Here is a 26,130-nt window from a genome sequence, read left to right on the forward strand (position 1 = left end):
CTATTATTGACTTGTGGACCGACCTTTCTATCTGAATTGACGAAACCATAGGTTGGCTAGTTATCCTGGAATGCCGCCGGGAGTATTCTAGTGGTGGAAGCGAAAACCACCGCACCTACTACGTTTAGCCCGTCCCACTACTAGAGGAATGTCTTATCTAACACGGCGAAAGAGACACGACCTACCTAGTATGGAACGGCCTTCGTGAGCATCAAGATTCAGAATATAACGACAATAAGCACTAACCGAAACCGCGGCTACCTTATGAATTCCACGCGGAGTTTGCATTAACTAATGGTAATCGAAAAGAGTTTAAGTATATGTCGACTAGATATTATACCTACGACCTCGTAAGCTCTACCTTTATCGACCTTATTGATGACCGAGTATTGTAACTAGACGGCCTCCGATCTCTAGGCTGTCTTCGCGTTTGGACTATCTCCCGAAAGCCTAAATATCCTATCGATAAAGAGGGTATAGAAGGCAAAGAAGGCCTACTCTTCCGTCCTACGTAAAATAGTGAAGATGGCTACCCCATAGAAGGCTCAGAAAAGCGATTCGTCACCTGTGGCGTTTATATGTGGCCCCTAGATAATGCCCTAGCGGAAATCTGCCGACTTCTCTGCCTAGGCGCACATATCGACACTATGCGTGCTATCTTAGATGAACGGTCTCTTATCTGCTCTATAAAGTATCTAAGTCTACCCGCGGCCTATTAAGCCTTAGTCTTGATTAGCTTTGATCTGTAAATTAATTTCCCATTTTTGTCGTTATTACGCGATATGAAAATATCTGGTGATTTTAACAAGGCATTTCTAATCGAGGGTATATATTTGGAAGTGCCAAACGAGGATCTCCTTATAAAGACTGAACCCCTTTATTAAGGTATTAGATTGGGATACTGGCTACGTTGAGGGTATTACTAGGGTTTTTGCTGGACTGGTTTAGTTAATTAATAGAAGGCTCTTTTAGGATTCGATATATAAAAGATGCGGCCTATGAATTATCTGGGACTTCTAGAGATGCCTTGCCTTACTAAATTTCACGCGGAGCGAAAAGTTGGATAAATGCTGAATTCTAGCAAACCCGTTATGTAAACAAAAGACCTATGATGGTTAAATAGGAATTATAAACTTTAAGTCAAGAGCTTGATTATGGATAAAAGAAAACCTTTAGATCTATACTAACGTCGTAAGCCTTAGTTGCAAGACTGTCGTTAGGTCGATAATATGTATATCCGCATCGGTATATATGCGCTAGGTAGTTGATGGTTGGACACGTGGTAGAGTTAGCCTTAATGCGGACCCTATACTTAGTATTGCTTGGGTTATTGATCTTCGAAAGATCATAGTAGATCATATTTATAGGGCGATAGTCCGTGCTGCCTTCGTTCCTAGAATAAGCACTATACTCTATCTGCGTGACCTAGAGGCTTCTCTACCGTGTGGAGACTTTGAGAGAGCTGCCGATACTATTAACTGTAAGGCGATATGGATGGGAAAAACTTTTTTTTGGTGCTAGCTCGGTATCCAGATAGGTGACATCTGCCACTCCTTCGATATATAGAGGAAAACTATAGTGGTTATATAGGATAATGTTGCCACGCTGCTGATTAGCTAAGTAAGCTAACGGGGCACACCACATTAGAAGACTTATTACTAGCTGCTTGATTATTTTTAAATATATTAAACGTAATGTATATTAATAATCGGTTTGAAAGATATGGATCACTTAGTAAATATATTGACTTGGCTAGACTTGGCGCTTAACACACGATCGCTACCTATACTGCGCAACTTTTTGATCCCCTCAGGTATTTAAGATAAATATAAAAGCTTCTATTAGGATATAGTGGGAGACTAGGTTTAGTAATCCAAGGATGTTTCACCATCAATTTTCTAGCGGCGACCTCAAGTATCAGGATAACCCTACTATTGGGAGCTCGGTTAGAAGATCACGATCACCTAGTGGAGTAAAAAGTATAAGGCTTCATTATTATAGGGAAGAGGGGAAAGCCTCGCTTATTCTGCCATCATAGATGGTGGGAGTTAAGGACTTGATGCCATCGTATTTGGTCTTGGGTAGGAGGCCCCGCCAATATTACTGCATACTCGATGTTCTAACTCTACTGGTTCGTGAGCTGATCTTACAACATAAATAGATCGATCCCGTCGCTTAAACCCACTTCGATATAGTATATTGTAGTGGCCTACTTTCCTCATAGGCTAATGCGACGAAGAACGCGAAAGTCATTAGACGCCACACTAATGCTAGACGATCTATCTAGAGTCTACCTTAAGTAGAAAATTCTAAAAAACACTATGCCTTCGCCACGCCCGGGCCGAGCAAAGACTATTATTCGATTCTGGCTTAAGGAAGACTTCCACTACGCGTAAGTCCGGAAAAATACTAGTATGCGAATCTAGAGAAAGTAGCAATAGTAGGCCACTGAGCGGGAAACTATGCGATAAGAATGGATGCGATGACTACGGCCTATGCCTTATCGATGTTGTTGACTAGTTATAAATACCACGTATGGCGTATCCTGAAAGTTTTAAAAGTTCGTAAGCTGAATTCTTCACTTCCACGTACTCAACCAAAGGCCTGGGCGACTTAACAGAATCTGTTGGGCACGCTTAAGGATCGCGATAGATATGACGTAGTTTCCCGCGGAGTGCATGGGTTCACGCGTTGTTCGTGGAATGTGTTAAGTATATTAAAGATTATCTCGTGGCCACCTTAAAGAGATATATAAAAGAGATCATGCTGGACCTATAGGTATAAGTAGGGTGGATTCAGAATCTATTGATTCACGAAGTGATGATAGAGCAGGCCCCATATAGTACTACTAGAAAGGTTCTTATAGTGCGTATGAAGCTAGTAAAGATATTGAAAAGCCATTTCTGTTATTAAACTTATGTGCTAAGTAGATAGTTTAGAGAGGTATTAGGGGGAAATAGAGAGTGTTATAGATATCACTGATATGACCCTAGAAGCCGGCGAACAGAAACTCAAAGCTTTATGGTATTTATAGAAGTGTTAGGAATTCATAAAAGTAGGTGCACTGAGCTCTGCTAGTAGGGCTTGTCATGTTGGTATCGTGGGTATGACTTGATTAGACTCATAAAGCGCGATAGAATCGGGGTACCATCTATTTCTGGGATATTCACTATAAAGAAGTCTAGTTGGTTCAATAGTCGGTACCGCGACATCGAAATGTCTTTCCTAGGTACCTTTCTGCAGAGTTTTATTAGAAGGAACCAAACTTTCATCGTTAGTGGATAACTCTTCATGCTACGCAAAGAGAGATCGTGTATCTTAAGTCCTATTACTTGAAATATAAGTAAATGTTAGTAAGAACATGTGTAGGTCCAATCTTAAGTGGAGTGGTCTCACGAAAGATCTTGCACCAAGATGTTCTGTTAGTTAATTTGCCAGATTGGCTAGCTTGCAGAATTTACAAGGTTTTCAGGAACCATATTTCCTCGTGCTCTAAAGTATAGAGAGGGAACATATATTCGACCCTAATTGTAGTAATTGAAGTAAGGATACTGGCTATTGGTATTTGCATCATATTCGGCTTTAATCGTTTGACACTAAATATAGGTATGGTGTTGTTTATTATAGTTATTAAAATGAGCCAAGATGCCTTCTATATCGGGTTAGTTTAGTAGATTAGCTGTTTGCCTGTAACTAGCTTGCGGCATAATATGCAACGCGCTTAGTGGCTCTTCACGTTTTTGTGGTAGATGTAATAGGATATTAGAAGAATTAGTCGATTGCGCCGAGGTTACTAATCTATTTAGAAGACTTGTTTCCGAAAGAAAACCTGTTTCGATAGAAAGGTTCCTAATCTCTTTTGATCGTGAAATTCGATCAAATATGTCTTCCGTTTTAGATAACGCTGAGTTATGGCTGTCTCCTAAGTTTCTAATGCAGGACGAAATTGTGTACGGGTCACGCATATGCTCTTCTGGGCTCTTATCACTTTGGATCAAGATCCCTCGGATAGGAATAGGGGCGGCTTTAAATTTTGAAGCCTGCGTATCTTAAGCCTTTGTTACGGGTTGATTATGCCGATTTTCCTTTGAGTCGAGGAATCCTTTATATGGGTTAATATAAGCGCGTTTATAGATTACGCACTGAAAGCAGGGCCACTGATTTGACTTAGTGGCACTATATTGGATTTTTCGTTTTCTATACTCGCTGTAGGATCGCTGGGCTTCTAAAAAGGTTAGTTACTAATGTAAAACTGTGGCATTAGCGTCTATACCTTTCTTTGTTAGGGGAATAAGCGTTGAATATATAGGGTAAGTCACGAGAGTTAGGAATGTGCTCTTGGCCTTATTAAGAGCAAAGTCAGGTATTATAGATATATGTTAAGTGTACTTACTTGGGAAAAAATAATTTGTTAGTGTAAGCGATGAATACTAGAGACACTTAATTTAAGAGATAGGGACGGGCCTTATTCTTAAGTATAGACATGGGTTCGGCCCTTTTTGGAAGTGGAGAATCTATATGTATGTATAAAAGCACTACGAAATAATATCGAACGTAAATTACGTACGCCTATATTAATTGTACCGCTATAATATGCTTAGAGCCCTCGCCTTGGATTTGATGATGCTAGCGACTATCCAAAAAAGACAATAGCCCACCCCCACTCCCTTCCCCTCAGAATGACGCTAGTGAATCATACTTATAGCTGAATATAGAGAAATATTATGATTGGCTAGAGGTGATGGCATAGTAGTCGATTGGATTGATATTGAGGTCTTAATCATACTTAATAATTTCTGTCGCTTAATCTCTTCTTTTACATCGATTCTATTAATAGAGATTTACATAGTGTGAATGTATATGTAGGCAATAAGAAGAGTCTTTTTCCTCGTCAAATATCCAAAATTAAGCAGTGGAAAATTTGCTTCGACTTATCTCTTCGCCTTGTGAGGTCTTTGACTTGCCACTAGTGACACCGATTGACTTGAGTTAGAAAGCTATGTATTAGAGATAATAGGCTAGTGGCTGTATTTATCCTAAAATGCATATAAGTCTTACGGCAAAGGCAAACTATCGGTCTTAATAGTGCTTCTAGCTAGCATACATCCACCCTTCCGCCCTGCCATCTGTATAAGTGAGATGAGAACGATAGCACCGAGACCACACAAGAATGATGTCCGCAACAAACTATATGGGATGATCAGAACTTTCAAACTCTATCATAGACACCCATTTTTTAAGCCTCCTACTCCCTACTGCAGGAAAGGTCGAAGTATTGTTCAACATCCCTCTTATAGCGAAATGAAGAGGCAAAGTCTTTCTCTAAAGCCTCTGAATATGCCAGCCTCATAGACTAGTCGTTCTGACAGAGCGACCAAATTGACAAGCTGAGTCTCTGACATAAGTAGTACGTCTCACACGGTATGTGATATGATCCAAAGGTGGGTATGGGATTTTAAGGAGGAATTCGAATGGGTTTTAATTAGAGAACATATTGGGTCACTAATTTGTAGAACGACATAGTTAGTGCTCGAGATGTTTAAAATGATGGTATAAGATACGCCAACCTTGAGATAAGAGCACAGCCCTTGCTTATTTGATCGATGATGTGCCATATACTTGGCCTATAGATTAACTACGCTTTATGAAGAGAACGTAGAGATGGAGGACGAAGAGAGCGTTGTTGGGTTAAGTGTACCAGAGCCAAGGGTGAAATCGATGATAAGGCGCCTGTTGCCACTAATATAAGCTCAACTCTGTAGGGCTTAGATGATTCTTATCGAGATATTATTTAAAAGGCCGCCTCTTATTGTCACTAAAGATGGGATTGCCGCAGAAGTGGACTAAGTTCTCGAAGTCGTGAAATAAGGGTTGGCGTATTGCCAGGCTTAGAGCCCCTCGCCTTCGAGCTCATTTAAAGCTTACTGGAGCTTTCTATAGCATGATAGAAATTGGATGAGCTGGGCCGTTAATTAGAAAAACAAGAAAAAAAGCCAGAAGGGCCACCTGGCTATAGCTAACAGGAGCACAGCCGCGTCGGAGCCTGGCCGTGTCTGGAATGGACATACAAGATCATTTAGAAAACATATTAGTTAATGGTACAAATAATGCCTATCTTTTCTTTTCTTTTTCTTTTTTCTTTATGGAGTGTGAAGACATTGGCGAAGCAACCTTAGGTGATCGGGGGAGGGAGTAACTCCCACAAAGTAGCAGTCCCGGGAGGAAAGGTTCACCCGAGCACCTAAGCGATTATTCTCGCTCTAGTTTCTAGTTACCCAAGCCCTTTTTCTACTTCTCTCATTGCCACGCTTTCATTTCAGATTCTTTACTTTTTCCATCAATCTCAGCCGCCCAGAAGTAGATAGGCCTTCTCTACCTACCCACCTTGCCTTTTGGCACCGATACCTCGCCATTCGAAAGCTTCTCGCCTTAGCCGACTAGCTTAGGTGGTAGCAAAGCAGCTCCTGGCTTCTCGTTATGAGAGGTTAAAGTACAGTTAAATATGTTTCCTTCGCTCTGCGTTCTTTGTCTAATGGCTCTCTGGCGCGTACAGATTGTCCTTAAACCAAATGGATGAAACCGAGCTCTGCGCCGCCGCATTTAACAAACGAACTCCCTGTGCTCCACAACCGAAACCATAACCGATCTATTAGGGGAAGGAACTGGTAGGTACATTGCAAGTCTCGGTACCTTTCCGAGATTTAATGCTAGACTAAAGACGAAATTCGATCCTAGAGCTAGGTCCTACGCTTCTCAAGTATATCGCTTCAAATTACTAGAGGTGCTTATCCTTTGCGTTAAATGTGGTATAATCTGGGAAGCCTAGTTCACTCGATACTCTTCTTCTAATAGAGAACGGCTGCAAGAAGATGAATGAAGAAGGGCTACTGGGGGAGTCCGAAGATACTTCTCAGGTACATAATGTTATGTAATAAAAACTTGGTTAGAATTCTTATTGAGACGTTTTTGCCAACAGAAAACAGGAATCGGGGACACCAAAAGCCAGCTATGCTTCATACCTAACAATATTGTAAGATAGAGAGTTAACTGGACCGGTCAGTATGGGGAAAGACTCGTCACCAAAATACTCCAATGTTGACCCACTTCCAGTAGCCCCCAATGGAACGAATGATAGAGAAAGACTTTGCGTGGGACATTGCATACCACTGTTACCGTCGCACCCGCAGATGGAGGTTGCTTCCACTCCAATGACGTCCTGCTTGCACGGATTTGCTCAATGGCCTAATCATTATCACTGAGACAAATCAATAACTGAAGTACACGACACGTCTTTCTTGGCTGACTGTGCGTTTTGGAATACCTCCGATGAGCAGGTGGAATGTGTATGTAACTCTTCATCATTGTCATATTCCCAAGTTCCCGAACAATTTCTAGCACCTGGAATTTCCTGCGATTGCATAGGGGATATGGATGACTTGAGTAGAAGAGCTTACCTTATGTCTGACTGCGCTCTCCAATTTGACATACATTGAAGCACAAATTGCGTGATACTGGGAGGTTCTCCTAAAATGAGGCAATGCTGATGAAGAGAGCGTAACATAGACAGGGGTTATATGTTGGACTTTTCACTTCATGATCTGTATTTTATTTTGCTACCCTGGGACTGTTTCTTGAATTTAGCCACTGAGTATATTCTTATGGATGAAGACTTATAGATATAACACAAAAGAAGTGAATTTGAGGCGCAGAAGACCTGAAGTTACCAAAGAAGCTTGAAGTCGTTTCCTCAGACCGACTGAGCTAGCATAAATGCAACTCAAGATCAGGGAACATGTGCTCTTCGCCCTTGGATAAAGCTTCAAGTATCCATGAAGGATCAGTCTCCAGCTTTCTGACAAATATACTCCACATGAGCCTTTGAAGATCTGTGTTGTTGATTCCCATGCCCTTTAACGGCCGGTGAAGCCTTTCCAAATGAACGGCGTATTGGTCCCCGTGGGGCTCGTAGAAAAACAAGAAAAGACGATTTTTGACATCTGTGCAAAGTAAGTGGACGAACAATGATAAGCAATTGAACATGCTTGCCGTGGAGCCTCAGTCCCTGGTTTCCCTCTCCGTCTCCGGTCCAACTGACAAGGACTTGTAAACAAGTCTGTGGATGGAGAGCATGGAATGCGTTTTGGTAAAGATGTCTCAAGTTGAAAGTGCTGCAATTTGGTCTGAGGTATACCCAGGATGAGAGAATGCCAATAGCACGGTTCAGACATGAAGTAACATTCTTAGCGGTGTCTAGTATTTTGGTAGAGACGGATAGTCAGCAACGTTCTTCCAAGTCTTGTGATTTCTTACCATCCGCAATATTCGCATCCTGCCCAGGATCCGACTCGCCAAGTTCCTTGGTCGCCATTGATTTGCTCCACAAATAATCCCTTCGTATTCTCATCAATGATGCTACTCGCGTAGCACAGACCTGTTTCGCCTACCTTTGATTAAGTGTTGAAGATCCTAAATCCATGTCTGCAGGTGCGCACTCGTTGGAAGGATGTGAGGCAGTGGGATTGAACATCGGTACACGGTGATATTGCGTTCGAGAGGTTTCGTAAGGATAATTGCCTATAGTTCATTCGACCGTTGGCCTAATTAGCACCTAAGCTCAGGGGAAACATTTTAGGGTTCTCTACTTATTATATTCTAGTCAATTCCATATTCACGAAAGTGGCCCAAAGCTGAGCCTCTCGAATTTTGCTGGCTATTCGGAGCATAGAAGCTTGATTGTAGATGAGTAATGGTATATGGAGATGCACTGGATGTTTTGCCGTTGTTTCTGAGCTCGGTTGAATGGGTAGCAACAATGCTATTTATTGGTATGAGTGAGAGCTGGCTGTAGTGATCTATGGTCAAGTGACGATAATAAATAGGTATAAAGTCTTCTGACTTATGACTGAAAGGTTCAGAAAACGCTGTTAGCACGGGGTAGGTCGAGGATCAGAGGAAAGGAGATAGAAGCACAAATTGAAATAGCTCACTGCTATAAGAGATTAGAATAAACAGAGAAGACAATTCGATTGTTGTAGTGATGTAGAAAGAAGGAGATAAATCGTGAATGTCAAGAGAAGAATAAATGGAAGAAGCGATGCTCTATCCATAGGGCGGGCATCACCTGATCGTTAGGCTCTGATAGCAGCGTATTGGAATGCTAGAACGGCAAAGGACTGTGTGATTAAGGAATGAAAGGAAAAATGAGACATGGATTCCGTTTAGTTGACAATGGAGCGCCCAGCCTTGGAACTGTTAAGTCCGGTAACACCTGAAAACCTTTTCTGGAGGCATCTTGGACGCTTCATTAGCCTGTGGAGTGGAGCGAGTCGGCTGAGGTCGATCCTCGCTGGAGTTTCCAAAAATGCATGGAAGCTATTCCTTGGCCCTCTAGCTGCTGCACGTTGACTGGTTAAGTAGATAATAATAATCTCTCATTTGTATTATTTAACTAGGCTAGCTCTATCGCAGCCGCCTGGCGCTTTGGCCTAAGCCCTCACTTACGCACTTGGTTATATAGCTCCGCCTTCTTAATAGTGGATACTAGTCTAGGCCTATATAATTTCGCGGAAAGATAACTTATAAGCGGAGTACGATTGATTCCATGTTTAGTATATTAGGGGCGTATCTAAACCTATATTAATACTATACCTGCATTACTGAGCACAATAGCAGGATCGTTAGTTAATTACGTATCGTAGGCTGTTAGGAGCTACGCCAAGATAAGAGAATGGAGTGGATTTAATCAATCCGCTTTCATTCCTGGCACTGTCTATCTACTAGTGTAGTCCATCTGAGCACGTCTTCCTCCCATCACATTTTAGCGCAATTTGAAGATTGAATATCTTATTCCTAGATTGAACTATTTATAAAACTTTGATTTATTCTTAAATAGCGTGTGATATTTCCAGCTTTAAACCTGGTGTCCCAGATCGGATGAATATTATATGCTCTTTCAGGCGGCCAAGGACGCTGATGCAGCCACTTAAGGTCTATTTATGCTAATACCCTGACTACTGCTACTAGTAATAATTATGTCATACTCAAAGTCATTTCATATAGAACCTGCTCTTTATTGGGACCACTATTGAACCTATACTCTACTTTCTTTTCTTACGGCCTTATGTTGGAACGTAAAAATGATTTGTATTTATATAGCCGCCCTTTGATTAAGTTATACTTGGTTTTAAAAAGTAGTAACTTTAATTCTTTATAAAGCAATATATAAGCCTAGGAAGCTGAACGATATCATAAGCTTTGAAATCGAGACCTTAGCGATAAATAGGTAGTCACTAATAAAGGTAACTATATACCGATTCATCTAAAGGAACGGCCATCTTATCTTAGAGATATTCATACACTTTTCATAGACGTATTAGTCATGAGGAACTCTGCATTTAGAATTAGCCATATGTCATAACGGACCTAGTATAAGCGCGTAGGACTAATGCTCTACTAAGCCTATAGCTTTTTTAAGTCTTTCTAATAATCTCCTAAGCTCTAAGTACACTATTCTATCCTGAAACGCATTAAGTATAACTAGATAATGCTCTAAAGAAGGCAGCAGCCAAAATGCTAGATCTCTCACTCTAGCGTCTCGAGAAGCTTCTAAGGAAGATCCACTATATTAAGTAATCCTATCTTAGAGGCCATAAAGCTTAGCCGATGTAAACCTAATGGCTAGTGAGACTTAAAAGGGCCTAAATTCTATTTGCAAAGCCTACACCCAGGAGGCAATTTCCTTAATCTCCTCTTGTGGCGCATATAACTCTAAGGCAATGCTTTGTAGCTGGCGCAATAGAGACACAGCTTTCATACATCGCTGCTAAGACGCGACCGTAGTTGGATTCATGCTAACAATACTTCCAGTTTGACCCATAAGGGGAAACGCTAGCCTAGGAACATTCTCCTAAATTAACGGTGAAGACTTATGCATATTAATGACCAGGTAGTTTTGCGGTAGTAGAGTGATTAGTCTAGTTTGCGCGGCATAGATCGAAGGTTGATCAAGGGGGTATAGGGCGGGATCGAAACTAGCGGCACTAGGTAACACTTAAGTTAGTCATAGCGAGATCAAGTGTTCAAAGATCCATGGATTATACTCGGCGGTATAGTAGCTCCCGTCCGTAATGCTCTGTAATAAAGTACCCGCTTTATCTCCTTCCCACTTCGAATCGCTCCTGCGAATCTGTGGTACGGTGTGTTCGTCTTGAGTAGGATGTCTTGAGGATGGCAGCGGATCTGACTTCGGTAAGATTGGACGGAAGGAGGACGAAGCCATAGGAGGAGCAGGAGGATGATTCTCGGCTTCCTATAGCGATTACTGATGTAAGATGCTTGAAGGAACATAGACTTGGGACATGAGTCTATTTGGAAGATAATCGACTTCCTAACAAGGCCGCACGGCAGCGTCAAAGCCTTTATTGCTCTGCAGTGATGGCTGAGGCTAACTGAACATACTTTCGTCTTTCTGCTTGTTAACTAAATTTAGAGGCTGGTCACTGATCCATCCAATTTTGGGTCTTACTGTATGCAAAAATGATCTCCTAGAATCAATTCGTGACTATAGAATGAAGAAGAGATAGACTTAGACTTAATCTCATAAAAATAGGCGCTATCAGGGACAGTGGTCAGATTTATGCCATATTCTAAGTTTCATTGGGATTAGAAAGCTAGAAATTAATATGAAGAGGGCCCCGGTTCTCTTCCAGATTCTAACGCCAGCTCTTCCGTCTGCTTACCCGATCACAGGGTGTATTCCTTTAGGAGGGTCCACTAAGCAATTTCTGGTCCTATGATACGGGTATCAAACTAAATCGGGGTCTATAAGAGACAGACGGTTTTCATTTTCATTATCCTTCTTTCGCCGTCATTCTTAGTAAAGAGGGCCGCTTTTCGGACTATATATATACTTAGGAAGTCTCCACTCACGGGGATCCAAAATATAATATATGAAAAGTGAATTGAACAGAAATGCCTTATATTTCACATAGTTATCGCCCTTTCTATTATATAACTTATACTTAGGCTGCTGAAATAGGCAAATGTTCAACAGAATTCTGAGGACGGATTTCCACCTAACGGCATTCGAGATTAGAAACCCGCTGAAACATTTACGCCAAGACTTCCCTCGGTACCTCCAATTGTGCTTTGGGAGAAGCCTATGTAAATCAGGCCCTAACATTAGTGGGCCAAATGACCGAGACTAATGGTTTTAGTTCAAGGACTTAAGGGACCAAGCCCTGAAAATTGCAGAAACTGACCAAAATCTAAATTACTGAAGTAAAGGTGTGTGTAATATTTCGCGTTGATACCAAAATTACAGGTCGCCGATTTCTGGCGACCTATGGGGCTCACATGAATTCATGAATGTCCTAGCGCACTTAATGAACTACTCTCCTTATAGTCTATTAAGTTCAGGCCCACATACACTACGAACAGGAGTTCTAAGCTTGCGTTTGCTTAGTGCTTTGAATATAACGGTCAGCCGGGAGCTTATTACGTTGATACTGAGTGCTAATGTTTTTCTTCAGATGGCAACCGTCCCAGCATTAGGACTTTCTATTGGTCACGCACCGTGCCGCCCGTGCCCTACTAACCGCTGTTCACTCCTCCACAACCCATGATTCCTATACAAGATATCGACCATAATCTTATGAGGACCCTTGGACGCTTCAGCAACTTCGATCTAGTTATCTTATCCACCTTAAGGTCGATATACGATCGATCTATATCATGAGAAGCTTTTGCCGCAGTGTTTCTTTGCCGTAGTGTTTCTTTACCGTAGTGTTTCCGATTTTCAGCAATTAGAGACCAAGAGAATCAACATCTGCCTACGCTATTGACCTAGGTAATCCATTCGGGCATTTAGAAAGGTGGCCTATAAGCACTTAGAATTATGGTGCTATTGTTTTGGACTAATCGAGAATCATTGCTTAATTAAAAATAAATCTGAAATTAATTTGAGGAATTCTACCATTTCCGAGGCTAGATATCTTATAGTGCCCACACAGCTTCTATAAAACACTTTCAATATCCCATATAAGCCAGTAAAAAGGAAGCGAATGATGGTAGCCATAAAGACTAGTATTTCGCGACGTACGATTTAGACGCTAGCACCACTAAGCTAGCGATATCGTCCTCTTCAAGATTAACTAGCTCCATGTAGAGCTTCCACTAGCGCTCTAGATCCCCGGCTTCTTAGAGTCTTTTCTAGGTCCTTTGCTTGCGATCTTCCCTTAACTAGATTTCTCTCATAATGGGAAATAGATAGTGAATCGCGACCTGATATCTTTGAGTCTTGACCATTCGCCTATACACTTTATAGTTTCCGTCCTGGTTTGCAATAAATCGGTATCGCTTGTTAACAGCGTGACCGCTTAACTCAATACCACGGACTACTACTACTAACGAATGGTAATTCTTCGATAAGTAAAGACTCTATCGCAAATCTTTTAGGAGGGCGCAATATAAGTATCCAGCATAGCACTTACCTTAGCAATTTATCTAATCCTATTTCTCATCCCAGCAGTAGTAGCTATGCATTCCTCCACCAAGCTAGTAAGAAAATCCCACCTTTCGAACAGATTGCGCACAACATCATTATCGCTATCCTTCAACGCTTGATCGGTAAGTTACCTAAAGAGATTTTGATTGTCCTAAGACAGCGATATGGCGATATAGGAAGGTTCCTTCTAATAGACCTCCTATAGGAATTCCGTTTGCACGTCGAAATGGCTACTCTAATTGACATAGGCGCCCCAGTAGTATTTTTTAAAGCGGATAGTAAGCACTTATAATTGCAACAATATATAAGTAATAGGCTCCGCGCCGAACAATACTTACCGTAACGGCTTAATGATAAACTTGAAATCTAGCTATAATATAGAGCATCTTTCATCTATATAGCTTTTTAATGCGCTCTCGACTACGAGGCATATAAACGGATCTGACTCGCTATTTTATAAATCCTATTACGCGTTAGGGCTACACGGAGGATTCAGAATTGTTAAGAAGCGGGAAGAGGCGCACCACTATTAATTGTTTTACCTGTTCTATAGTACTCGATTTCCTTAGTAACTCGTTATATAATAAGTTACTTAAGCTCTTATATTGCTATTGAAAATTCTGCAAACGTTACGGCGAAAGTCCTAGCGCTTCTAGGACAAAGTCTTCGAAAAGGTTAAGGAAATTCAGACGGCTAGTTGTTGAAAGATCGCTAGCAATCATAATCGTGTTGGCCTATGAACGGAGCATATTTATGAGATTTGGCTCTAGAATGCCTAGGCAATAGTGTGTGTTTAATGGCGGAGATAGGTCTATCTTCATAAGTGAGGCAAATCGGTTATTAAACGGACGAAACCTCAATAATTAGAGCTTAGTCACCTTATCGTCTCCCTCCAGAATCTCTTATATATCATAGGTTCTCTAACAGCCAGGAGTTGATAAGGCACAATTTAGCAACTCATTCTCCCTTAGTTCAGTGCTCGAAATTACGGGCATCATTTTTATCGAAATTCAAATGAAGGCCAGGCCAAAGCCATGTTAAAGGTACAGGTTGGTGTTGAGAAGATGTTAATTTAAACAGCTAGTATTTCGCGTCATACCTCCACTTTATACCAATGAATGAGCCCGATTTAGCATGTCATCTGATCTAAACTCTAAAAGCGATAGGGGGCTCCGTCTCGAAATTTCATTACGCCAGAAACTGGCGAAGGGTGGGGCTAAGATAAAAGCCACAAAAAAGGACATTCATAGGCGGATCCTCAATCATTACTAAATGCCAACTTAGACAATTCGGGTTCAAGGTTCCATGTATATGTTTATTTCCTCACTTATCAGCTATGACTTCTTATAAACGCAAACTATGATCTCACCTTAGCCACGTACTTTAACACTATACAATCAATCATAAACTCTACGCTAAACAACAGCTGGTTCCAGGAAAGCAGATCACGAGGGATCGTTTTTCCAACCGCGATTTGGTAGCTTACACGGAAAGCCACTGGATCGTATTTCCTCAATGCTAGCCCTTTATGAACATCATCATCCATTTAACTAAAATGTTCTTTCTTCAAAACGTCTAGTCGAGGATATGGGCAAAGACACTAAGGGCAAACAACCTATACTTTCGACAGTCGCACAACTTCCAACAGTAAATCATATCTCTCTTTATATGCTTTATTCCCGATCTTTATAATCTTTTATTCGATCACATTAAAAACTTTAAATATTGGCTAATGGGGCCTGAGTAACTCAGGGTCCACTTCATGCCTAATAGCATCTTCATAGCTTAGCCGAAATATCAAAAAGTCTACTCTCCTCTACGCAAGACCCTAATAGACATCCCCCTCTTCACTTTGGAAATGCTGGTAGAGTGGTTTTATATCTAGAAATAGATAAAGGCATTTAGGGCAAACAACCTTAATTTTCGATTTGCCCATTATGATCTTAAGCAATCGAAACCTCTCAATATCAGACATAGGGGAACAGAGTAAGACAACTTTGATTGATTGAGATAGAGAGCAAGATATAAGGAATTGATGTGTGATAGAGACCGAGTAAAAAAACTTTTTTAATGATCTGTCGAGCTGGTTAGGATTTTTGGAGAGCATTAGCAACTTTATATATCTCTTCGCAGCTAAACATGGATAATAGTAAAGATCCCTACGGTTTTTATACATGCGCAAGGCTGCGGCCAACTAGAATTGTCTAAGGATCACCAGGTTTCTTCGTTATATTTTCTATATGCAACTCGTTTAAGGCAATAATCCCTTAATATCGGGCCTTAGTAGCGCCTCTATGGCATTCGGATGTTTCAATAAAGCTATGGAAGTATATCAAATTACGCGTAGAGCAAGCAGCTAGAATGAAAGCGCAAATTAAGGGATTATCAATTCTTCTAACTCGTTGCAAATCATGATAAGCCATACAGTAATACTATTAAGTCTCTAACTTCTTTCATGACATAGAACACATATTTTTGGTAGACAACCTACAAATTCAACTATAAAGCACCTACCTTCCACCAGCATTCCTGGATTCCTTTCACTAGCAGGAGTGACTCTTCATCTCACCAGGTATTAGTTCTAGTAAAAAAGTACTTTAGCTTGATCTCGCGACCTATCAACATTGTAATTTAAATGAATTTCCTAAGTTCGCTTACTAGAAAGTTTTCATTGCTAACACTCCAGCGAAGAGTTTCAGGTATAAACCATATGGGATCAATATCCCTAGTGAGTTCAGTGACGCGAATGACATTTTAGATTTGAGCGAGTGTGATTACCGCGTCACTATTCCTGTATACCTTTTGCCAAGCTTCAATCATTTATTATGGAATACCGATAAATATTTTGTCATATAGCCTAATGGCTATGTTCTCTACGAGCTATTAGAAACTATCATGCCTAGCCTAAGTAGATCACTTACTCGTGATTTTCATCAATTATGATATTTCCTCTCTTTAGAAATATGTAGTCTTATCGTTCTGACAAGATTAGAGGGTTTCAAATGGCCAATAATAAAGCGAATAGAATAGATAGAAGGCTAGTTATTGTTTTAAGAAGTTGAGACTACTTTAGGGACGTTAGGGCTTTTTATAACCTATTGTTGTTAGTAGATACCTATCCTCCTTTTGACTTCGCCGAGACTAGTAAAAGGGTTCCTGGAAGCTACCGATAAGACTAGATAGATCCATAAGTGATGACTACTATATATAGAACCCGAGGGTTATAGAAAATAGATGCTAATGGCCGAGTCATGAATTCATAGTCATATATTATACTTTACTGCCGAAGTCGAAGGCGAGATTTTAGTAATTATAGGGCGGCTTACCTATAATAAAAACTCAGTACTATTCTATAATGTTTTAAAGCCTTCTACTATCTTTAAAATATATTTGGCCCCCGCCATCATATTTAGCTTTTAGTCATTAAATTCTAATAGCCTTGGCTTAGGTAGAGAGGCAGAATCCACCTATAAGATCAACTTCACTAATTCTACTAAACTGCCCTTTTCTAATATAATCAACCCGCTATCTGATAGGAAAAACTTCATCTGCCAAATACCTGGCTCGATATAGTAGAAATCCTTTAAATAGCCTCCATACTTTACTTCCGCGCTAAGAGAGATTAAGGACTTTCGGTTAAATACGATGGCAAGCCGAATCAATTTACCTTTATCTAAGTTATATACACTAGGGGAACGCAATCTCGTTTGCATGGCGCCTAGAAGGAACTAAAGCTCTCTATTAAAGTCACCTTTCTCGCTTACCTCCTTTATAATCACGAGAAAAACCTACTAGGGTGTGAACTTAGGGCGTGAAGATTTGAAGGTATCTTGGTATTAAAGAAAGATATTGCCCTCTAGGTATACTAGGCATCCTTTCTCATGTTTCACCACGCTTAAAACGCCAACTTTACTTTAATCAATAAATTTAAACTCCATTTCGAGGGGATGGAGAGGGGAAATAGAAACCTTAAAAAGCCTCCCGGGGTAGCCAGTATTTTAGCTTAGTCATATTTTGTGGCAGTTAAGGATAAGTTAGGCGATGCTATGGTGAAAGGATGGTATAGCCTTAAGTATTTTTATGATGTACTATGTATAGCCTCATGAAAAATACATTAATTTCTACCAACATGATAGTGTAAACAGCATTATTAGAGGTTGCTATACAAACAAGATTTGGTAAGGAACATGGTGAACATCATCTATTGCGTTATTTAAGAAATAGCGAAAGACCTATATTCAGTATCGCCTTTCGAGATTTATACGACGACTAAGCTCTATGATCTTATCCCTTTCAATGCCGTATTTCTATTTTAGACGCATACACTCTTCGTTCCCTAGGAGAGCCTTCGCTGCCTATAACTTGCCCTAGAGCTTTAGTAGCTGATCCTCACCCGACGTTTTTCCGGTGATGGATTGACCGCTAAGGACATAGCCTTCCGATTCATCCTCGTATTTAACGAAGAAGCAGATATGGACGTATTATACACTATAAATGGTACCCTCCTATTTTTCGAACCTTTCGATTGTTCTGACAACTTCTAGGTTCAATATCTTTGCTCTCTGGATCCGGGCCATCGCTCTATATCGTTAGCATTCATAGAATTCCAACAGGAAATTTACCCCATAATAGCTTACAATATTTCAGCCGGTGCCGTATAATTGATATAGTCTATCTTAGGCATCTGCTCTCTAAGCTTTTGCTTGTTCTTAATATCTCGTTCGCCCTTGGCGGAGCCTTCGGTTTAGATTGGGGAGAACGTGGTCTTGTACCAGAGAGGAACAGGCTGACTTGGTGTATACGAATAAAACAAGGGACGTACCATGCAAAGACAAGCACTTCGTTGGGACGAATTTCAGAGGTAGACACTGCCACAAAATGAGTATGTTTTATGTGTCATTTCAGACGAATTCAATACGGTCAAGTAGGCGTGACGTCAAGATTCACTCGCTTGGAGCTCCTTTCTGGCTCATTCCCCTTCTCTCATTCTTCTGACATGATTGGGGAAATATCCAGGGGTATATGGTCCAAGCCCAAGCCCAGAAAAAGCGATTGGACCGAGATCGTTGAGTAGCATTTCATGAGGAGCCTTTGTATATCCACTTTAGAGTCCTGCGACATTGTGGCGAAGTCGGTAATGAGGTACGTTCTAAGCGTCCAATGATTGATACTAATCTTAACGCAAAAAGCAAATATCGTGTTTGACTGCTTGCCTTACCCAAACTTATTCCTAAACATTTCCCATGGTTCGGACGAGGAATAGCTCGTATACTGAATGGCGAATCAACCCTATTAAGGGTGCCCAATCAAATACCGTCGCACTCTAACCCTTGGAAGTCCAAGTCTACATACTTCAGACTTGCTGGATACTAGCGCGTTCTTAGCGTTTACTCCACATCATCAAGATGGAGAAAAGGAAGCTGACCGTAGCTAATTTTAGACCTGCATTGGTGAGCGTCCTAAGCTCTTCGCACATTCTGACACCACAAATCAAGATGTGAACGGAACCACTAATCTCAAATAGGAACACTCAATGAGTGTTACAAATTCGGCCTAGCGCCGAAATTTCCCAGCTATGCAATAAGCGGTTCAGATAACTGGGAATCCCGAGCTATTCTATGACTGTCAAGAAGGGAATAATTGAGTGCATTCAACCCAAGGGTTTCGTAACCATGCATCGAGAATAAGAAGCAACCGTATAAGGCAGCTTCAGATAGCTCAGGAGAATAGCAGCAATCTTGAGGGGGTCTCGGGAGGTTGCCAGAAGAATGGTGATATCCGACAGTGTTAGGATGGTGTTGGTTAAGGAACAATTAGAAAAAGACGATAGAAATTTCTCTGTTGTAAAGTGACCTACACGTGTTTCTAGCACGTGACTACTGCAAACATTAAGGAGTTGTCCAGGATATACCTGGGACAAGCGTCTACCCCGCCCTCATTACTGAGCTATCACCAGCACATACAATCTGCGACTTCGCACTCCCGCTGAATGCAATAAAGAGAAGGCATAGATTATGCTAATTCAACGTCAATACTGTTTCGAGGGCAGTGATGCTGCTTATATCAAGCATCTCGAGGCACGAGTTTCTGACTTGGAGAAGAGGCATTCTGAGACTCCCCAACAGTTCCGACTCGTGCGCTGTGAGACTTGTAGTAGGTCATTCACTGATACTGGAGTCGCCCCTGAGATCAGGTCCGGAATAGATCAATTCCCAATCCATCCAGGAGAGGCACCAAAAACCCACGAAAAGGGAAGTATTTCGCGGTTGTCGGATGTCGGGATGCGAGGTCAGGAGAGCGTGGGGAGACACGGGGCGGAACGCCGCATCGAGCAACAGCAGTCAACACCTTCAAACAGCGAACCTTTGAACAGTACGTCAAGCGAAGGAACTAGCTTCAATATTGTCGTCTGGGATCCTCTCGGCGACCCCAAACCGCGCTCTCGAAAGACCAACGGCGAATACGATCAGACTCAAGCAAAGTTGTTCAAGGATTTTGTCGGTCTGACAAGCAATTTGCCGACAACTTCAGATTGGAAAATTGGTAACTCAGAGCGAGCAACTTATCACTGGGGTAATATAAGCGCGTTTAAATTGAACTTGCCAACTGGTCTAAAGCAACCCAGTGTCTTACCACTTACCCATAGCTCTAAGCCCGCGCCCATCTCCTCCCCACTCATCTCACCCTCAGTGCCAATCTGTACATCTGTAACAATCGGCTACCCACGCACGTCCATAGAAACTCTACTTACGGGTTACATTAATGTACCTAAAGTATCCGAGAAGAAAAATGCGAACTTCCGAAAGCTCGTACTCTGTTCAGCATGCTTGGTTGCTATGGAGACTACCCATGCCAGCTCGAAAGATGATGTTTACGAAATACTAAGGCGAATCTTTGAATCCGATGCTAATATTAGTTGGCTTCAGTCCCTATGCCGTGGAGCGAAATGGATTACTTAGGCTACCTCTCTATTATCGACTACGAAATGGAAACTACGGAGCTGGGATATCCCGTATCTTTATATGCACGTCCCTTCCGCCCAACGAGGATCCTTATTAACATCCATAAGCTGGAAAGAGCCTTAACTTCTACGCTCGATTATCTGACTACTCTATTCGACCAGAAAATTATATGAAGGACGCAGAAAAATATATTGCGGAGAGTTGTTATATAGCAAGCTGCCTTAAGAACTATCCAAACTCGTCACTGGCTGCTCCAATCCCCTTGATCGTGGAGATAGTCCTGCAGAAAACAGTTCCGTAAGTCCTTTACTTTACAATCAATAGAGTCTTACTTATAGCTATCCAATCAGATTAGAGACGATTTGTGAACATCTTGGCTATGACCTAACTCATCTTGACAAATTGCGAAGTAATATATCTAGGCGGCCTTCTCGTTACGAGATATCTAAATACTCATGGACCAACGAAAAGCGGGGAGGGCCCCAACAAAATAAAGTGCCAAAGGAAAAAAAGAGGCATTGTGCACGCTATCTGATGCATAAAAGTTAGTATTATTTGAAATAGGGTCTAAGTACTGGGTATTAACGAGTCATTAATCTTCAGGTGCGCAAGATGGAAGTCACGTGCCTAGGCAAGCCTTCGCAACGGATATCGAGGCAAATCAGCGTGCCCCGCTTAGTGACAGCACGGCGATGAATGGCGTATCGCTCAGCACATACCAAAACTCTAAGCTAGGTCACCTGGCAGAAGAACCTGGGACGAGCGATGCGTGGTTTAGTATCTACCAAAACCACGAGCTTGGCTAGCCTGCAGAAGAATCTGGCATGAATGATGGGTGGTTTAGTATCTACCAAAACGCCAGGCTCGATGAGCTAGCACAAGTAGGAGATGAGTTGAACAGCAAGTTGTTCAGTTCGTATTCAAACCCAGAACTGGGCGAGGTAGCGGTGTAAAATGACTCTGGTCCTATCTTATGCGGCAACTGAACCAGAGATATGATTAGTGAATTTTCCATACACCCGCCTGAAGTTGTTCAGGCAATGTACTAAATTTTCTAGTTCATACATTTATATGCACGCTAAGCTTCCAGTTCGTATTTTATACACATATATGTCGGCCGGAAGACAAGAAATGCAAAGTTTAACATTTGTAAATCGCTCGATTAAAGAATGCAAATTAAAAAATTTGTACAGTGAATATCAAATAAAACCTATACTTCAGCCTATTATAGAATTATTATCAAATAATCCAAATATGCATCTAAATGCAAAGTCTCCGTGAGGCGAATATAGGTGCTAGGCTCAAGGACTTCACCTACAACCTAAATGGTTCCGGGACTGGTGCCCTCTGACGTTAGCCCGATGGACAAAGGGAAGAGTAGGACTAAGCGATCATCATCGGGCTTATCGATGGACGAATCTCCGCATATACGCTACAGCGAAGCAATATACTATTTTCCATTTAGAACCTAATATACGCTCGAGGGGAATAGCGATTTTACCGGTACGTTCGCGTATCCTAGTTTAACTAGAAATAGACCGACGTTCACTCCACGCGCTTTATCAACACAAACCAAGCGGTTTTTCCTTCCTTTCTCAGGTTCTATGCGAGAGCTCTTGACCCATGATACCAAATGATCAAACTCCTACTACGCATCGGGGTTGAATTTCGTGGAGGGCATGGTTTTAGAAACACGAAGGCTACTACACTAGACACAAGTTATAGGGTCCACCGAATTAGAAAGGAATAATCGGTGACTTGCCTTTTTTGGCCATTCAGAGCGATGATTTCTAAGACAACCAACTACCTTTTGGAGGGGTAGACAGTAGGATGTTTCGATGCCCGATCTCTCGGTCCTTTCACGGACTAACTAATTTCCGGAGCGAGCTCCCCAATATCCTAATCGCCAATCAGCAGACCAGGAATATCGTTACCATAATTATCAAAGCCCGATCCACCCATCCATTTGTACCAAGTCATGGAAGTGATTTCCTGGCTGGGGACGACTACGGCTGAATAATCATGCTCTTAGTCTGCCCGATATGGTGATACTGTCGTGATAGCGATACTAAAAATTCTGAGCTTCTTGTATTAGCCATAAATATCTGGTGCGTCGCGAATTGGTTTAAATCATCTGCCAGTAGTGAAGATCCCCGGATCATGCCCTCAACGGAAGATCAGTAATAAAGAAAAACAAATTAGGGCAAGCACTCCTTGCAGGGACGGAAATATTACAGTGATCCCAATGAATACGGACTAACCTTACTCCAGCTTGATCTGGACCAAAGGGGAAAGCCAAATATAGATACCGAGAGGGATGGGCTTTCGTAATTCCAATTTTCTTAGTATTTTCAAAAGCCTCATATGGTATTCTAAGTCGAATTTCACGCATAAGTAATAACAAGGTCGAAGATAATGGATGGGTAACAAACGTTGATAGTATAAGGTCACAGAGAAGAATAAATGAAACTTGGACTTGAAAATGCCGCCGACTCCTAGGGTCCGAAAGGAGTACACTGAGTCATAATCCTCCGAACCCAGTAAAATTACCGTGAGCATAGACAACATTCGATTGAAAGCTGGCCTCAAACAGTACAAAATAATTCGATAGACCTTAATGGCCGTTATGAGGACTCCATTCGGGCCCGAACGCCTGGGCGGGCCCTAAAAATTGCACTGAAAGCATGCCGGCCCACAATTCCAAGAGCCAAATCGTAAAGTGCGTCCGCACCTTGCGCCGCTGAGAGCGACCGCGGGCGTCGGTCAGCCGCTCCCTCGCCGGAGGTATCTTTTGGAAGGTCCACACTGTTGGAGCCAAGGGCAGTCTCTCATTTGGAGAAGGGAGGTAAAAGGTGAAACCCACGTGGCCTAGGAATGCACGGCGTGCGACCAAATCCACTCGGAGATGGGCGGATTCAAAGACAATTGGACAGAAGGGCCGAAAGACATCGGGTTGGCAATATTTCACTCTAGTAGGACTGGCATTGTAAATACAGTTCACGTTTTGGTTGACGCTTCAGAAACATCTCAATGGCAAGCGTGTCCATTGTCCTGATAGCCCTGACTGTAGAGCAACCCTCCATCTCCATCTTTGCATCATATATTCCGCCCTTTCTATTAGCTCTGCTGGGGCCCATGCTGTAAGCCTGTTGCACCGCCAACGGAAAACGGTAGCGGCTCAAAGAGCTACCTAGGCAACAATACTTCTCTGTTGGGATTCTTTGACTCCATGTATTCAGCGATTTGTCCAGCGCTGAACACAAAGTTTTGGTAGTTCGCAATGCAATCAGCATCTACCACACAGCATGCATCTGGCCGCTGTCAATAAACGCTGATCGGGAGATTCGTTGACTGGGTAGCTCTGAAACAGCATGAGACAAATTGCTGCGTTGATGCGAGATTCTTGGGGCACGGTATTCCAACACTCTCTGCCATCATGACCCCTCCAGATAAACGCCTCGCGGTGATAAGGGTGTCCAATTATTTGAACAAGAGTATCAAGGATGTTCATGCTGGAATACAAGGGCATAGACGAGTGGGAAGAGATGTTGTGAGGATTTCATCGTGGAATAACAATATGTTCCATGACTATATAGCGAATGTCAGAGATCCATCAGACATAACGAGGATCGCCTGCTCATAGGAGAAGCAGGTCTGCAATGAAAGTCGCCGACCAAAAACGTATCAATCAATCCCCGAAACCTCCGGGGATGAGTCTCCCGCCACATCAGCAGCGTGGCCCGCCTCAGACCCCTCTGCGCAGCCGTTGACGAACGAGAGTCCGGCTTTGGCGATTCGACATGTCGCGGAAGACCCTTGGCAAACCTACGAGGCGATCATTGAGATTTTCTAGACCGAACGGGTTTTCCTTGCCCGCCATCGAAGGAACAAAGCGGAGCTTGTCCACGTCCAACGCCTGGAGCAATCCCCTTCTGTGGCTGCCTTGCGCGAGACCATGAGCCAGCTATCGCATCCGAGCTTCCGTACACTCCTCGAGACTTATCATCACGCGAACCATGTATTCCTGGTGTGGGAGCCGGTGGCACTCTCTGTGAGCCAGGTCCTGGCATCTAAGTGCCTCGTCACGGAGAGTGAGATCCTAGCGATCGTTCGGCCTGTATGTGGTATCATCATTGATCCCGGACTATCCAAACTGACGTGTAGTAGGTCCTCGAGGGAATCAGGCATCTGCGCGACCGGGGGAGAGTGCTCGCCACCCTGAGCGCCGACACCATTTTGCTTATGGATGCTGGAGGGGTGCGGATTGGTAAGACCCTTGGAGACGAAGGCATAGGCCATAATGCTAACGGCGGTCTATCGCATAGCGGGGGCCGAGCATAGTTGTAAGATTAGCCTTGCGTAGATGGACGCCGCCACGTCTAAGCTGTTCGCCCTGGCGGAGGTTGTGACGAAGCTGATGCAAAAGAATCCACCGCTGTATCAATGGAGTGCCGAGATCACGAGTCTACCGAATCAATTAAGGAGTAAGTCTATAGAGGAGCTCTTACAGGTTAGTCTTGCCTTTCTATGTCTGGTGTTCGCGACTGACTAAATAGAGTAATATCATTGGGGGGCAATCGCGGTATGACGGGGAATTGAAGTTGCTGGTGTGCGTGGCCAATAAGACCGCCTATCACCGAGTTGAGTCTTTTTTTGACCGTTTGTGAAGAACGCCATAGTATTCTGTCGTGACACGGCAGACCCTCGATTTTTTTAAGCGCGAAAGCGCGATCATGGTGGACTGTTAGACGCCTGAAAAAGGGGCGGGCGGGGCCGGCAAAAACGCTGTTACTAGTTATTAGCCGCGCCCTGATAATCCGCTACTCTAGTCGGTCTCCAGCCACCTGAGGCTTAGACAATCAGACTGGAATTTTGACTCTGGAGATGGAATTGTTTTAAGGCGAAATTGTTTGATTAAGTTTGATAGGGTTTAATGTGGCAATCCTATTCTATGCACTCTGTACTCATACTTGTATTATTTCTGATGTTCCTGATTGGCGGTGTGGTGAGGTGCTTCTCTCTAAGAATATATATATATGTATATTGTACGTATATAATATACTGCCTGCTTGAAGTCGTCCGCCTATGGTTCCTTCACCAGTAACAATATAACATAGACGCGCTATTTTTTTTGATCTACTAAGGCAATAAAGCATGATAGAGCATTAAGAATCCTTCGAAACGCGTAAAGACGCGTGTTAAAGAACAGAAAGGCATGGTAAAGAGGCTTCATTTGATTTCTGTTTTAGGGGTGTAACTGGAGGTGGAACCTGACCATAGAACTCTCACTGGTCAACAACCATAGCCCACTAAGCTACGATAGCAAAAACTTCCATGCAGGAATCACCATATCGCGCTATACTACTTACTTAATTCGAGTGTCGAGTATCCACGTGATATAGGCATCCCTACACGCTCTGGGAGTGGTCTAGTCCCATTTGAGTGGCCATCACTCTATGATCTTTGGTATTCCTTAAGCCGTGTCCGCGATCTCGATCGCAATAGGACCGGTTAAGGTCTCTAGTATATCATCTTTGGATGCGGTATCCTGGTTCTGTAATAAATGTGCCTATAATAGTTGTATTACCTCCATAATGCCTGTTCTTGCCCGGACTAGCTCCCTTTCCCGGTGGTTCGACTAAGATACCATAGTCTCTATTTTAG

At 42.4% G+C, this 26,130-nt stretch overlaps 1 protein-coding gene across 1 annotated transcript; it reads left to right on the plus strand.

Moving 5' to 3' along the window:
• Nucleotides 1-19,518: 19,518 nt before the first annotated feature.
• Nucleotides 19,519-20,463, plus strand: N7503_006522 (uncharacterized protein; the record flags this gene model as incomplete). Its single annotated transcript, XM_057066069.1, has 2 exons — nucleotides 19,519-19,657; nucleotides 19,730-20,463. The coding sequence occupies 2 exons, from the start codon at nucleotides 19,519-19,521 to the stop codon at nucleotides 20,461-20,463; spliced, it is 873 nt and encodes a 290-aa protein (XP_056921538.1).
• Between the last annotated feature and the right edge of the window lie 5,667 nt (nucleotides 20,464-26,130).

The sequence above is a fragment of the Penicillium pulvis genome, assembly GCF_028828015.1.
Source record: "Penicillium pulvis strain IBT 33274 chromosome Unknown contig_3_segment0_segment0, whole genome shotgun sequence".
Taxonomy (NCBI): Eukaryota; Fungi; Ascomycota; class Eurotiomycetes; order Eurotiales; family Aspergillaceae; genus Penicillium; species Penicillium pulvis.